A 13,486-nucleotide genomic window follows, 5' to 3' on the forward strand; every position below is an offset into this window, starting at 1 on the left:
CCCACGCTTCCCCATGCAGAGTAGCGTGAGTGGAGGAGAGAACTCACCTCTTCAGGCTTCACTGACAATCTACCTTTTCTCCACAGTCATCGTCTCTATGATTCCAGTGCCGTCTCTTCTTATAATCAGCTGGTGGGTCACATGACAAGAGACAGCACTGTAGTCATGGAAATTGGATGCCTAAAGAAAATAGATGATTGCTGGCTGAGCCTAGAGAGGTGAGTTCTCTCCCCCTTTTGGCTTGCGCTACTCTGAACTTCAGGTGGCCCACACGCGGGTCTCCATGAGGCCTGCCATGGACCCCTTATGGCTGCCAGCTATGACACTAGGCCCCCCTTAGCTGCAGGCCCTATAGCAGCTGCTATGGTGATCCCTACACCTGACTAAGAGATATTGAAGAGGCACCTAGTCAAAAAATGTATAGACTCAGGTATATGCAGTCATGGTCAAATTTGTTGCTACATCTCCACAAAATACCGTAACTATAGAGGAGGAAGGGAGAAAAAATGCGCAATGGAGTGGCTTCCAGTGGGCAAGGTGAGCGGGGACAACGGTGTGCTTAAGGGGTTGCTCGGGCGTGGGTCGTCACTTAAGGCTTTGCCATACCAGATCTTTCTCGTCCAAGGCGATCTTTATCGGCTGAGTTTAATACAGCATGTGTAAGTAGCTTTCGACAGTCACATTAGCTTTCAGCCACCAAATGTTTGATGCCTGTATGCTGTTTAGGTTAGATGCTGACCCATATAACTTGTCTATCAACCCATGCTTTATGGTATATTTGACCTTAATATTCCACCTGAATAATTGAATCATAGCCTTGTTATTTTGATTCTCAGGTCTTGTGTCTCGTTATTTTTTATTTCTGTAAACGTTCTTATTTTATCTCCGGCGTTTTCCCCTTCTTCTCTGCTGTGTCCTGCAGGCTCAGGTCCAGACAGTGATGGGTCAGATGGACGAGGCAGAAATCTTGGCCCAGCAGATAGCAGATGATTCTCCTGACTGCTTAGAATGTTACCGTCTGTTATCTGCCATCTACAGCAAGCAGGACAACTACGCCAAGGTGACTGAACTTTCCACACCAGTACTTTTGTTTATGTTGTGTCTATCTTCATACAGTTATGTATTCAGTTTTCCAGGCACTTATGTAATCAAAAAATAGCCCATGCTCTGAGTGTTCAGTCATATAGATTTTAAAGTGATGCATGCAAACTAGGGATGAGCAGGCAAATTTTGCGTATAGCGAGGTTTTCCCAAATGTGCAGCCCAAATTCACCATGAAGAAAAAAAGACCATTAATAAAGCATTAGTTTTGTACAAACAAAATTTCTATAAGAAAGCCATTGGTTTTAAGCAAAATTATTTTTGCAGGCCCTTAAAGTGTACCTGAGATCAGCTAACTGGGCATATTTATACTTACCTAGGGCTTCCTGTAGCTCCATAATTGTATGGGCTCGCTCTCCGGCTGCTCCGTTGTCCAGGAATAAACCCTGGTAATCTGGCTGGTCGTGGGCTTCTTCACAAGCACTCCCTTGCTGCCCTCCTGTCCCCTGGAGTGTCTTTTTTAACCTTCCTGGCGGTAACCCCGAACGTAGTTCGTGGTAAGCCTCGCAGGATGATTTCTCAGGCCCTGCTGGGCCGATTTGCATAATTTTTTAAAAATGTTTTGCAACACTTTGCTAGCTGCGTGTGCACTCCGATCGCCGCCGCTCCGTGCCGATTAGCCGCCGCTCGCCCCCCCCCCCCCCAGACCCCGTGCGCTGCCTGGCCAATCAGTGCCAGGCAGCTCTGAGGGGTGGATCGGGACTCCCAGTGACGTCATAACGTCGATGACGTCATCCCGCCCGTCGCCATGGCGACGGGGGAAGCCCTCCAGGAAATCCAGTTCTTTGAACGGGATTTCCTGATCGGAGATCGCCGGAGGTGATCGAAGCGGCTGGGGGGGATGCCGCTGCACAGCGGCTATCATGTAGCGAGCCCTGGGCTCGCTACATGATTGAAACATTTTTTTAAAAAGAAAACTGCTGCGCTGCCCCCTGGCGGTTTTTAATAGACTGCCAGGAGGGTTAAAGGAAACCTGATATCAGCTAACTTGGCATATTTATACTTACCTGGGGTTTCCTCCAGCCCCAATGAGGTGCTCTCTCGTCGTCCTCTCCGGCCGCACTCTTGTCTTGGAATCTCCCGGGTAATTTGGCTGGCAGATTACCGAGGCTGATTCCAGGACAATGTAGCACCCAGAGAGGATGGCGAGGGAACCGTCACACCTCATGGGGCTAGAGGAACGCCCAGGTAAGTAAAAATATGCCCAGTTAGCTGCCAAGGTACACCTTAACCATTTCAGCCTAACTGGACGTGTATACCCATCCAGTGTAGTTGTGGAGAGTGCACCACCAGTTTGTTACTTAGTTTGTTACTAAATGAGGCACATGTGGTATCATTTCAACCGGGCCTAGTTGTAGAATCCATTTTGGTGTGTTTTTAAGCTTGGATCCATGTCTCATAAGAAACAGGTAGGGACAAACTCAATCCAACATAAATAATAATTTTCAAAATTATGATCAAACTTGGGAAAGTATTAGTAAAACTAGACAAGACATATGGGGTAACATTTTACCGTGATAAGTAGTAGAATCGATTTTAGGGTGTTTTAGGGGTAAGTGTATTCTTTTTAGTGACAAACTGAATCAAAAACAATAAAAATGTTGTATATTTTGTACCAAAACCAAGACTTGTAAAATGAAAACAAAGTACCGGTAACTGAATATAAAAGAAAATAACTATATTGTTACCTTAGGAACTTGGCATTTTAACCACTTCCGGATACCGGGTGGTTTTGCTGATCGGTGCTGCGTGGGCTCTCCAGCCCGCAGCACCGATCAGCTAGCAGCCAGGCCGATCAGACTTCCCCCCTTTTTTCCCCACTAGGGGGATGTCCTGCTGGGGGGGTCTGATCGCCGCCGGCTGCTTGCGCTTGCGGTGGGGGCTCACTTCAAAGCCCCCCTCCGCAGCGCTTCCTGGCCGCCTTCCCCTTCCCTCCCTCTACCTCCCCCTGTGAGCGGCGCAGGACGGAATTCCGTCCTGCGCCGGATAGGATAGGCTTCAGCCTATCAGGTGCCGGCGGTCCCCGGCCAATCAGAGGCCGGGGATCGCCGATCTCCGCCACGGCGCTGCTGCGCAGCAGCGCCGTATACATGTAAACACCGGGGAAGATCTTCCCCGTGTGTTTACATTTACCCTGCGAGCCACGATCGGAGGCTCGCAGGGTGTTCACGGAGACACCCTCCGTGAACGGACATGGAACGGCCGCTCGAACGGCCGCTCATACGAGCGGCCGTTTCCATGCAATCCACTTCAGGATTCAGGGGCGTAGTTAAGCGTACGCCGAATCCTGAAGTGGTTAAATATGTATGCCATGAGGGTATATTGTTGTTATTTTTGTAAATAAGGTTTTGTAATCATCAATAGTGTATAATGAGAAAGCAAAAAACACAAAACAGAAGAAAGACACCTTTATTTTCAAATACAATATTGTCAACATACATTGCACTAGGAATATAATCTAACCATTGTAATAACCAGGATGGATAAGCAAATAAAATGTGTGGGTTTAGCTTAGAGTTAGCACTGTTTGTTGTAAAGCTATAATGGATGTAAATGGAGAAATAGTGTGTTTTCCCTTTAAAATGCATATAAATAAAGGTAATTAATAAAGGAAAATATCACTCACTAAAAGCCTAATTTTTTCCTGAAATAAAAACAATATATAGATCATTTAGGTGTGATAAGTAGTAATAAAGTTATTGGCAAATGAATTGGAGCAGTGCGGATATGTGAAAATTGCTCTCATCCTGAAGTGGTTAAGATTGCTTTTATGTGAACATATTTTCACAAACCCATAAGGTAACCCATCAATGTGCATATGATTTTGAAAACAATGATCAGAAATACTGTAGATTTGTTAAAAAATTGTGAAAACTATTTGACAGTTTTGCTCATCTCCGTTTTAAAACCTTTTGATTTTCAAAGTCAAATGCTACAAAAACTGGAGACTTGTGAAGAGCTTGGTGGAACATCCAATTAGATTTCAGCTGTTTGGTGAAATAAGAGTTCTGATTGGTTGCTCTGGGCAAGTACTGTTTTCTGAGTACTGTATTTTTCGGACTATAAAACTCTACTGACACACTTAGGTTTAGAGGACAAAAACCAGGGGAAAAAAATATATACTACACCTGGTGCATCCATGGAGAAGGGACATCTGGTGGATTACGCCCCCTTGTACCTCTTGTGTCTCCCTGCGTCCTCCTCTGTTCCCCTTGTGCCCTCCATGTGTCTGCCTCTGTCCTCCTTGTGTCCTCCTCTATGCCCCCTTTTGTCCTCCTCTATGTCCCTTTGTGTCCCCGTGTCCTCCTCTATGCCCCTTTGTGTCCCCGTGTCCTCCTCTATGCCCCTTTGTGTCCCCCTGTGTCCTCCTCTGTATGTCCACAGTACAGACATTACGTCCCCAACATTGCGGTGGGTTTGAGGTTCGCATTGGCAAGTGTTTACAAGTCAGGAACTCCCTGCATTTGGACTTTAAGACGCAGTGACCCACTTTTGGGCTAGAAAAAGTGAGTCTTATAGTCCAAAAAATACAGTACCTGTCTATACATATCAGTCCCTTTGTGCTGACACCTCTCTCTGCATTCTGCAGGCTTTGGAAATGATTGACATTGCTCTACAGATGAAGCCCAAAGACACCAAGACTGTATCTGACCTTCATTTCACAAAAGGCAACCAGCTGAGGGAGATTAACCAGCTAGACAAGGCTTTCCAGGTAAATATTGGATTTATTTATCAAAAAGCATGCAGTCTCCTTTGTTCTTTTACTATCCACTTCTACAGTAATGAAAGTAAGAATCACGAAAAATCTATCAAACATTACCTTTGGTTGGGTAGTAGGAACAATATTTATTATTATTATTATTATATATTGGATTTATATAGCGGCAATATTTTACGCAGCACTGTACAATACATAAGATTACAAACAAGGATAACAGGGGTGACCAGTAAAGGTAGCCATACACTGGTCGATTTGCCATCAGATTCGACCAACAGATAGATCCCTCTCTGATCGAATCTGATCAGAGAGGGATCGTATGGCTGCCTTTACTGCAAACAGATTGTGAACCAATTTCAGCCTGAAACCGTTCACAATCTGTGGTGGTGGTGGTGCTGCCACCGCTCCCCCCGCCCGCATACATTACCTGCTCCGCCGGCGCGACTCCAGTCCCCAGGTCTCCGCTGTCTTCTCCGCTCTGGTCTGGTCTCCGGGTCCGGCATGCTTCACTTCTTCCTGCCTGGCAGGAAGTTTAAACAGTAGAGCGCCCTCTACTGTTTAAACTTCCTGCCGGGCTAGAAGAAGTGAAGCATGCCGGACTCGGAGACCAGAGCAGAGGCGGAGCAGCGGTGACCGGGGTGAGTCGCGCCGGCGGAGCAGGTAATGTATTGCCACTCTATTGCGTCGGTCGTCGGGCATTTTAACGCTGCTAGCGACGCGCTCCTTATCCGCGGGCGATCGACGGTAATTTCCCGCACGCAGCGATCGACGGGATCGATCTATTTCGGGACGAAACAGATTGAAATTTAGCATGTAGCGTGAACGATGTGACAGCAGATTCGATCCCAGTGATCGAATCTGCTGTCGATCGGCAGGGAATCGGCCTAGTGTATGGCCAGCTTAACACAATACAGGTAATGAGCAATAAGATACACAACACAATACACGTACAGCAAAGTCCCCGGTATCTGGCGGGGATTGCCTGGTGCTGGATGCATGTGCAAACCTCCCCCTAAAATATGGAGGCTGCAGCAATGCCTGCCCGTCTCCTATCTCCCTGCAGGCTCCCCAGAGCATGGAAGCCAGAGCGTCAGCTGACCTGCATAGGGTCATGTGACACTCCGGCTTCCATACACTGATGCCGGAAGCCACTCAGAGACCGCGGAGAGATAGAGACTTCCAGATAAGCTGGAGTCTCGGTAAGTATTTTACAGCCTGCCAGCACCCACAGAAAGCACCCAACGTAAGTCCTCGTTATCCCTCAGTCATGCCGGTTAGTTGACCCCTCCGGTTGCCTGAATTCCGGATAACAGGGACTTTGCTGTAATAATAGAATGCCAGAAAATAAACTGGAGTGGTTGTCCCAATAATACAAGTTTACATTATTCTGTGGGTAGAGTGCACAATTAAGTATGATACACAAGGAGAGAGGGCCCTGCCAAAGGCTTACACTCTAAAGGGAGGGGTGGTGGCACGAAAGGCAGGGGGCTGCATCGAGAGGTTCTCGGCAGAGAGAGTCAGGGCAGCGTTGAGTTGGGGAAGGCCTCCTTGAAGAGGTAAGTTGCTTTCAGTCAACCATTTGCTGCCAGAAAGATTTTTCATTGTCAGAACAAATGATCTTTCTCATTCAATATCTGCCATTTTGAATTGTTCTGCGTGAAGCCAATTCTGATGTAATTTCCTCTTTTACTCTTTTTTTCTCCTAGAAACTGTGTGAGAACAGCATAGATCATATTTCAGCAGCTTCTTCCTTCTCAGCCTCATGTCACACCGGACTGCCCTCAGCCAATCAATGAGGAGCAGGAATGTGGGAGGGAAGATAACAAGCTTCTTTCTCGTCCGCAATGTACCAAGCTGACTGAGATAAGATTTATTACAGCAGAAACATTTATGATTAGATTGGAATGCTTGCAATGCAGGATTAGGTTGTGGGTTGCATAATAAACACAGAGCAGTGGGTAAATGGAATTTGATTTTGTGGCTGACAATCCCGCTTTAAGAATATTTTAATTGTTTAATTCAGATGCATTTCCTTGGTGAAATTCTCAGTTGAAAGAATATAAAGACTCGTCTTCTGTTGTCTTGTAGAGTTACAGCCTGGTCGCTGAGCTGAGTCCCAAGCAGGCTCAGGCCTGGATGAATATGGGAGGCATCAGACACATTCAGGTAATATGGAGGACAACGGTTTAGTGTAACTTCCTCTTCCCTACAGTGTTTGCTGTGGCTCATTCTGTTTCTTTGACCGCTAAAAACTGTTATCTGATTGTCTGCTGTATGCTAAGAGAAGCTGGATATTTTTGTTTTCTTCTACACAAGAGCTATCAAGTATGTGTAACCTAAAGCTTAGTTCAAGGAAAATTATATATATTTTTGTTTAACAATGCATAATTTTGTGTAGTCCCACATGCCACAAAGAGGCCCCTCCAGTTCAGTATCCTAACATCCATAATGTAGCATGCAAGCATACAGTGCATCTACCTATCAAAAGATTAGAGGCACTATCCTATCGCTCCTCTCCTACGGCAAGATAGTGCATCAAAACTAACCTCACAATGGCGCTACAGTATACTGCCTCTTGTATATGCACAACAGTAAGAGCTGTGTAAATGCTGACCGCTGTGTAAATGCTAATAAGCTCAGCTACAGATAGTCTCATTATCACAGAGGCCGGTGCAGTTTACAGAAAGATGCATGTGCAGTGCGATGATTGAGACAGTGCGCCGCTGTACAGTGAGGGCAACTACCTACATAAACTCCTTCTCAATTATTGTACTGTGCATGCACCGTTCTGTGTCATGCGCAGTGTCCGTTGCAATATTGCTGCCGAGGATGTTGTTAGGGATAATCCAAATGACAACTATACAGAGCAAAAGAGGATCTAACTACAAAGCCCTGCATGTTTCCACCCCTGCAGTAGAATGGCATCTGCCAAAGTTTGTTTGTTAGCGTATATGCTGATGGCCTATTTCTCTGATCTAAACAATTAACGTAGCTTATTTTTAAACTTTATATATACAAATAATGTTCTTACTCCTATATTACTATACAGTATGATCATTTTTTATTTTACGTTTTTCTCTATTTTTGCTATAGTGCTCCTTTAAGCATCAGATCATGTGACTTTGTCTCCAGGCTCTTACACTTGTTGATTGGTTCATTTTAGGGGGATTACGTGGCAGCCCGGACCTATTATGAGAAGGCCGCAGCTCTGGAACCTGACAGTAAATTACTGAAAGAAAATCTGGCTAAGTTGGAGCGCTTAGAAAACAAAATACAAGCAGCTAAAGGGGCACATTCTGGCTCAGATCACATAACTAGAGAGATCCCAGAAAGAGAAGAAGAGTTATCTCAGAGTTCCATCAAAGAACAAAAAAAGGCATCTCATAAAACTGCACCAAATAAAGCATCTGAGTCACAGAAGGTGAAGGAGAGAACAGGGCAGGTATGACTGAGACACTGGAGCGTTATGAGGTTCCTTCACAAGCGTTTGAGTGTCAGAAGCTCAGAAGTTCCATGGCACAAGCCAGGGCAGAGGTCATCTAGCAGAGATGGAAGACAGAAGCACAAGATGGCCACACAGTGACAACATGGCAGTAAGCCTTCTCCAATCTCTGACATACCTGGCATTCGTTCTTAAAAAGGATAAAACCAAAACAACTGTGAATAGCTTTTGATGAATCCAGCCATTTCCTGACTCCTGTGGACACCTACCAGCTTTCAGGCAACAAAGACACAGTTACCTTATGGAAGACCACTGGGGGCTTTCTGTATTATGCCAAAAATGAACCTTGAATCTCCTCTGCACTTCCCAATTCCACCAAGTGTCCAGAAAGCAAGTTAACAGAGCCATACAAATTAGGACATAAAGGAACAATTTGCATAGCTCCTCTAACAGCATTATGGTCTTGCTTTCTGGACATTTGCTGGAAATTTTGACCTACAGTAGCTCTCTGTTTCAAGGAGACCACAGTGTACTTTGCATGTAACTAAATATGTTTATATTGCATGAGGCAGAGGAGAGCTGCTTCCATGACAGCCTCATCACATAGGCAGATTGCCATAGTTTCCATCAAGCCTGGAGTGCTGTGTCCTATCATATACGGTAGTGACATGGGAGAACCCCACATATACACTCACAGAACCCCAAAACCATCATAGTTTAGGCATCGGAGCTGTCATAGGGCCTTTTTCCTGCAGCTACACCTACTGGTGATATCTGGTCTTGTATATCGTTTCCAGTGGACTGGATACTGGTGGGATAGTTCTGTTATTTCTAGAAAGGGTGTGTGAGAGGGGTCTACCCTGCCATGAAGAGTGAACATAAGAACCCCTCCTACCTAGGACATCCTAAAAAGAGATCTGGCCATTGTAGCTTAGTGCCCCCACTCAGCCCTGTCAGCTTAATAAATAGGTGATTCCACCTCCTGTCCAGACCAAGAGTTGGAGATTCCAACAGTGGGGGTGAGGTTCCTTAAAAGCGGAACTTTCTTAGCCGGGGTGGGACTTCTGAGACCAATTAGGCTCTCCAACATCAAAGCTGTCTGGTTGTGTCAGTCAAAGCTCTTCCTCAGGCTAGTGAGACCCGTAGTCTGCCCCATTTAGGACTTGGTTATCGCCTGGCCCCAGCCATATCCATTGGAAGCTCTGCCTCCTGGTCTACCAACAAAAGACAAGTGATGACATCACTTTAAACCTGACACAGCTAGCAGTTGATAACACTAGTGATATCATCTACTGTCTAGGAAGCTAGGAAGGTATTTTATCATCACAGCTACAGATTCTCATTGGCCTGCACCAGCAGAAGCCCACCTCCAGGCTTCTTTGGGTAGATAAGAGATGATGTCACTGTTGTGTATAACTGCCAGTTTGGTGTCGGGAGACTTACTTATATAAGTGACTTTTTCATGCACTCTGCTTTGGGGTTAACTGATACCTGAACTTGTGTCTAAAAAAGTACATTCAAAATAATACAACAAAAAAAGATCTGTATGAACATATCAAAATACACTCGAGATATACAGTATGTAGATGGAGTGATTGATTATACATGTATGTATGTAAATATAAAGGTTAAGACTTTGTGGCATTTATACAGATCAGCAGGGAAGTTTCAGCGTTAAGTGTGAACCTAAAGTAAACATGAGCAATATAAAATGAGCCTATGATGATAAATTACACAATGAGAAGTTCCCTATGCTGGGCACTGCATGTGTGAATTTAGTGGTTCCAGAGACTGGAAAACATCTAATGAGGCAAAGTGGAACTGGGAGTGAGCTGAGCTTTTTCTGGTGGTCCATAAAGACATCAATCACATTTATGGATCAGCCAGGATCGTGACGCAGAGACTTACTCCTGACACAGGGAGAGTTTCACCTGACACTGTAAGGGTCCTTTTACACTATATCAGTTGTTGTCGGTTATAACTGAAAGGACAACTGATGTGCAAGGTAATGCCCATGTTTCTCTATGGCTCAATTCACATTATATTTTAACTGAAAGTTTTTTTCACAATGCACTGCTATGTTGTAAGTTAAAAACACATCAGTTTTTAGTGTAAAAGAGCCCTTAGCAACAGTACTTCTCTCTGATACAAAAAAAATACTTTTTCATGTCAGTTGTCACTAACCGTAAATGGTGATGACGTATTTTGTCATCAAATGCTAAACTTATATTGTCCATGTTTACATCAGAGTTATTTAAAGGGCCAATCCACCCAAAAACATTTTTAACAGATGCTGAGCAGTTAAATCTCCTAATGGTTTCTTGTGTGTCTCATGATGGTAAAACCTCTTATGTTCCTGATTTTTCCATGTTGGCACACCTGATGTGGCTATTCCTAGGGGCTCCTCCTGCTGTATTTTTTACTTATTTCATAGAATAGAGAAGGCAACAGAGAAGGGGCGGAACACCCCGTGCTGGGCAGGCGCTATTGTACAATGAAAAGGATTAGCAGCTGGAGACCCATTGAGATGTAGGAAGCCATGTGTGCAGCAGACTTCACTTATAACATTTCACGTTTAGGTGGACAGGCCATTTAAATGTTAAAACAACAATGTTAATAGTACAAAAGCTTTAAGTCCCAAAGTTTTTTATTGAATTCATTTGATGTTAGTCTGATTTCCTTTATGTTATGTAATGTGAGCGGAGTGCCCCCCATCCTGCATGCAGCATGACTGTGGTCATTACGTATTGGTGCGGTTGTGACTTTCTCATTCAGTGTGGCAGAGACGGGAGTTTAGTGAAGGCTGCAGTTGGGAATAGCTCACACTTGTATGTGATGGAGGTATTCAGCAAGTATCCCTTCTGCTTACGCAGCACCCACAACTGCCCAGTGCCTGAAATGATATACAAGCTGACTACACGTTGCTGAAACAAAACCTTTTGTGAAGGAATGTAATGCTATTCAGTTTTCTGCGGAGCAGCCCATTTTGTTTGGTGGAGAGGGGGGATGAGTAGGAGGTATTCCTCTGCCACCTCTAAAGTGGTGGGCGCACAAGGGTTTACCAACCTGGCACATTGGTAAAAGGGAAGACACCTGTAGGGGTGCTAGGGTGTCACCCCAAGTGATCACAAATTATTGTTTTGTGAGACAAATAAAATGTGATGAATGTACAGTACATAGATTGAGCTGAGCCGCATTGTGCAGTACACACTCAGCATGTGTGTGTCATTGCCTGAGCAATTTGCCATAGACGGTACATAGGTTCTATTTTTTATCACCTGATTAGAGTAAGTGGACTTCCATGTAGCACTTCCTGTCAGGAACCAACTGCTGTGGCCTCTCTCTCCATATTCACAGAACACCCCTCTGAAAATGGAATGTTCCTTTTAATACTTCATCATTAAAAAAAAAATGTAAAAAAACAGCTTTATACATAAGGATTTCACAAGCATAGCCCTCACCGCACAGACACCTATGCCCTTCTCATAACTTATTGAATGTAATATATATTATATATGTATAGAGATATATGTAAAGTTTTATACATTATGCTGAAGTTATTTTTTTACTGTGGCTTATCTATATATTTAAAATATCTAAAACATGCAGATGAAAGAGTATTTTTCATTCCTATCCTGCAACATATTAAAGAGGAACTCTGGACCAGCAAAATTATTATTTTTTTTATAGGTTTAAAACGTATACTTTAAAGAGAAAATACATTTTTAAGATCATTGGTTTTATCATCAGAATCACTTCCTATATCTATATATGGCGGTATATTGTTGTGTAGCCCCGCCCTGCCAGTGATGTTTAGCCTAGGCTGTTTAGCTATGTGGAATTCTCCTCCCGGAGCATTCTAGAAGACCAGGTATATTTTTTACTGGCTTCAGAGCTCTCAGTAAACAGACATTCCGCAGAGATCACCTGACAGGACTAAAGATGTCACCACCAGTGATACATTTCATAATGTAAATCAGGGGGAGGAAATATTACAATGGGCAAACACTGACTAAATAATTTATAAATGCATATTGTAATTAATTTTTCACTACAGTTCCTTTTTAAGGCCTTGTTCCCATTGCTGTTCTCTACGGCGTCCACGTTGGGTGTTTTTTGACACTTTTTTTTTTTTATATTTCGGAGTGTTTGAAGTTTTGTTAAGCGCTTTTCTAAGCGCTTTTGCAGAGCGATTGCGTTTTTTTCACTTCCTGGCGTCATGGGATTACAATAGATACAAATATATGATAGTTAACTTGCAAACAAAGTTTATTTGAAATTTGTAATGTAACAATCTTTACAGGCCGCACTACACAGGAAGTACGGAAGCTCGGCAAAATCCAACGCAGGCGCATTGGCCCTTGTAAGGATTGTTCTCGGCAGATAACTGTACACACTATAGTTTTGTAACAATTGTCGTTCAATATGATCCGTCCTGCTGGATATTCTCATCGTGCAGATAACGTTCGTTCGTCGTTGTACTTAATGATCGTTTGGTAAAGTTCTTTACCAGATTGTCGGCAGACCGATTGTTAAGCTGCCGTTTCAAACGGCCATAGTCGCAAGTGTGTACGTACCATAAAGCCCCAGTTTACACAGTGTTTAGTATATTTGTTGCAGGAGCAATCAGGTGTATAGTGCAGTAGCCACTATGACTCATTTTCAACACCTGGACCAATCCATTGACTGGCAGAAAACTTAGATACTCCTGTCTGCCAGTTTTGTTAGAAGCACTGTGGAATTGCTGTGTTTTATATGCACATAAAATATGGTCAAGCAACAAGAAATGTTTTTTTCTCAATACGGGGGGGGGGGGGGGGGGGGGATGGGTTGAGTTTGTGTTTCCAGAGTTCCTCTTTAATGTAAACACTCTCTTAGTAAGAATGACATTTATATTAGCAGCCTTAGCACAAATAAAAAGAAGATGGTGAGTTATTTAGCTCATAAGCACCGCGGATTATCCGGCTATATTTATTTATTGCAGAAGTTTTCTGTATATTATTGCTCTGTGACCCTATGGACATGTTCAGCTGTGTTTGGTGAAGGAATGGGACTGGGTGGAACTCAGTGTAAGATTGGCATTGTTTTTGTAGTGCATTGTTCTGTCTATGGCTGTGTGATGTGCTGTATGACAAGTCCAATAAAGGAAGATGTGTATTCTGATCCGTGTCAGTGATTTATGAAAGCTTGTGGACTGCATACATACATACATATATACTGGCCTC

At 43.9% G+C, this 13,486-nt stretch overlaps 1 protein-coding gene across 3 annotated transcripts in view; it reads left to right on the forward strand.

The window, feature by feature from the left end:
- The window catches only part of TMTC1 (transmembrane O-mannosyltransferase targeting cadherins 1), an 87,933-nt gene extending 74,870 nt beyond the window's left edge, over positions 1-13,063 (forward strand). For 2 of the 3 annotated variants that reach the window (XM_068277626.1, XM_068277627.1), the window contains exons 17-20: positions 923-1,060; positions 4,691-4,813; positions 6,908-6,985; positions 7,983-13,063. In XM_068277626.1, the coding sequence (XP_068133727.1) occupies positions 923-1,060; positions 4,691-4,813; positions 6,908-6,985; positions 7,983-8,267 (624 nt within the window). In that variant the 3' untranslated portion in view covers positions 8,268-13,063. The other variant, XM_068277628.1, reaches the window with a different exon arrangement.
- Positions 13,064-13,486: the final 423 nt, after the last annotated feature.

Source organism: Hyperolius riggenbachi, chromosome 3 (genome assembly GCF_040937935.1).
Source record: "Hyperolius riggenbachi isolate aHypRig1 chromosome 3, aHypRig1.pri, whole genome shotgun sequence".
NCBI lineage: Eukaryota > Metazoa > Chordata > Amphibia > Anura > Hyperoliidae > Hyperolius > Hyperolius riggenbachi.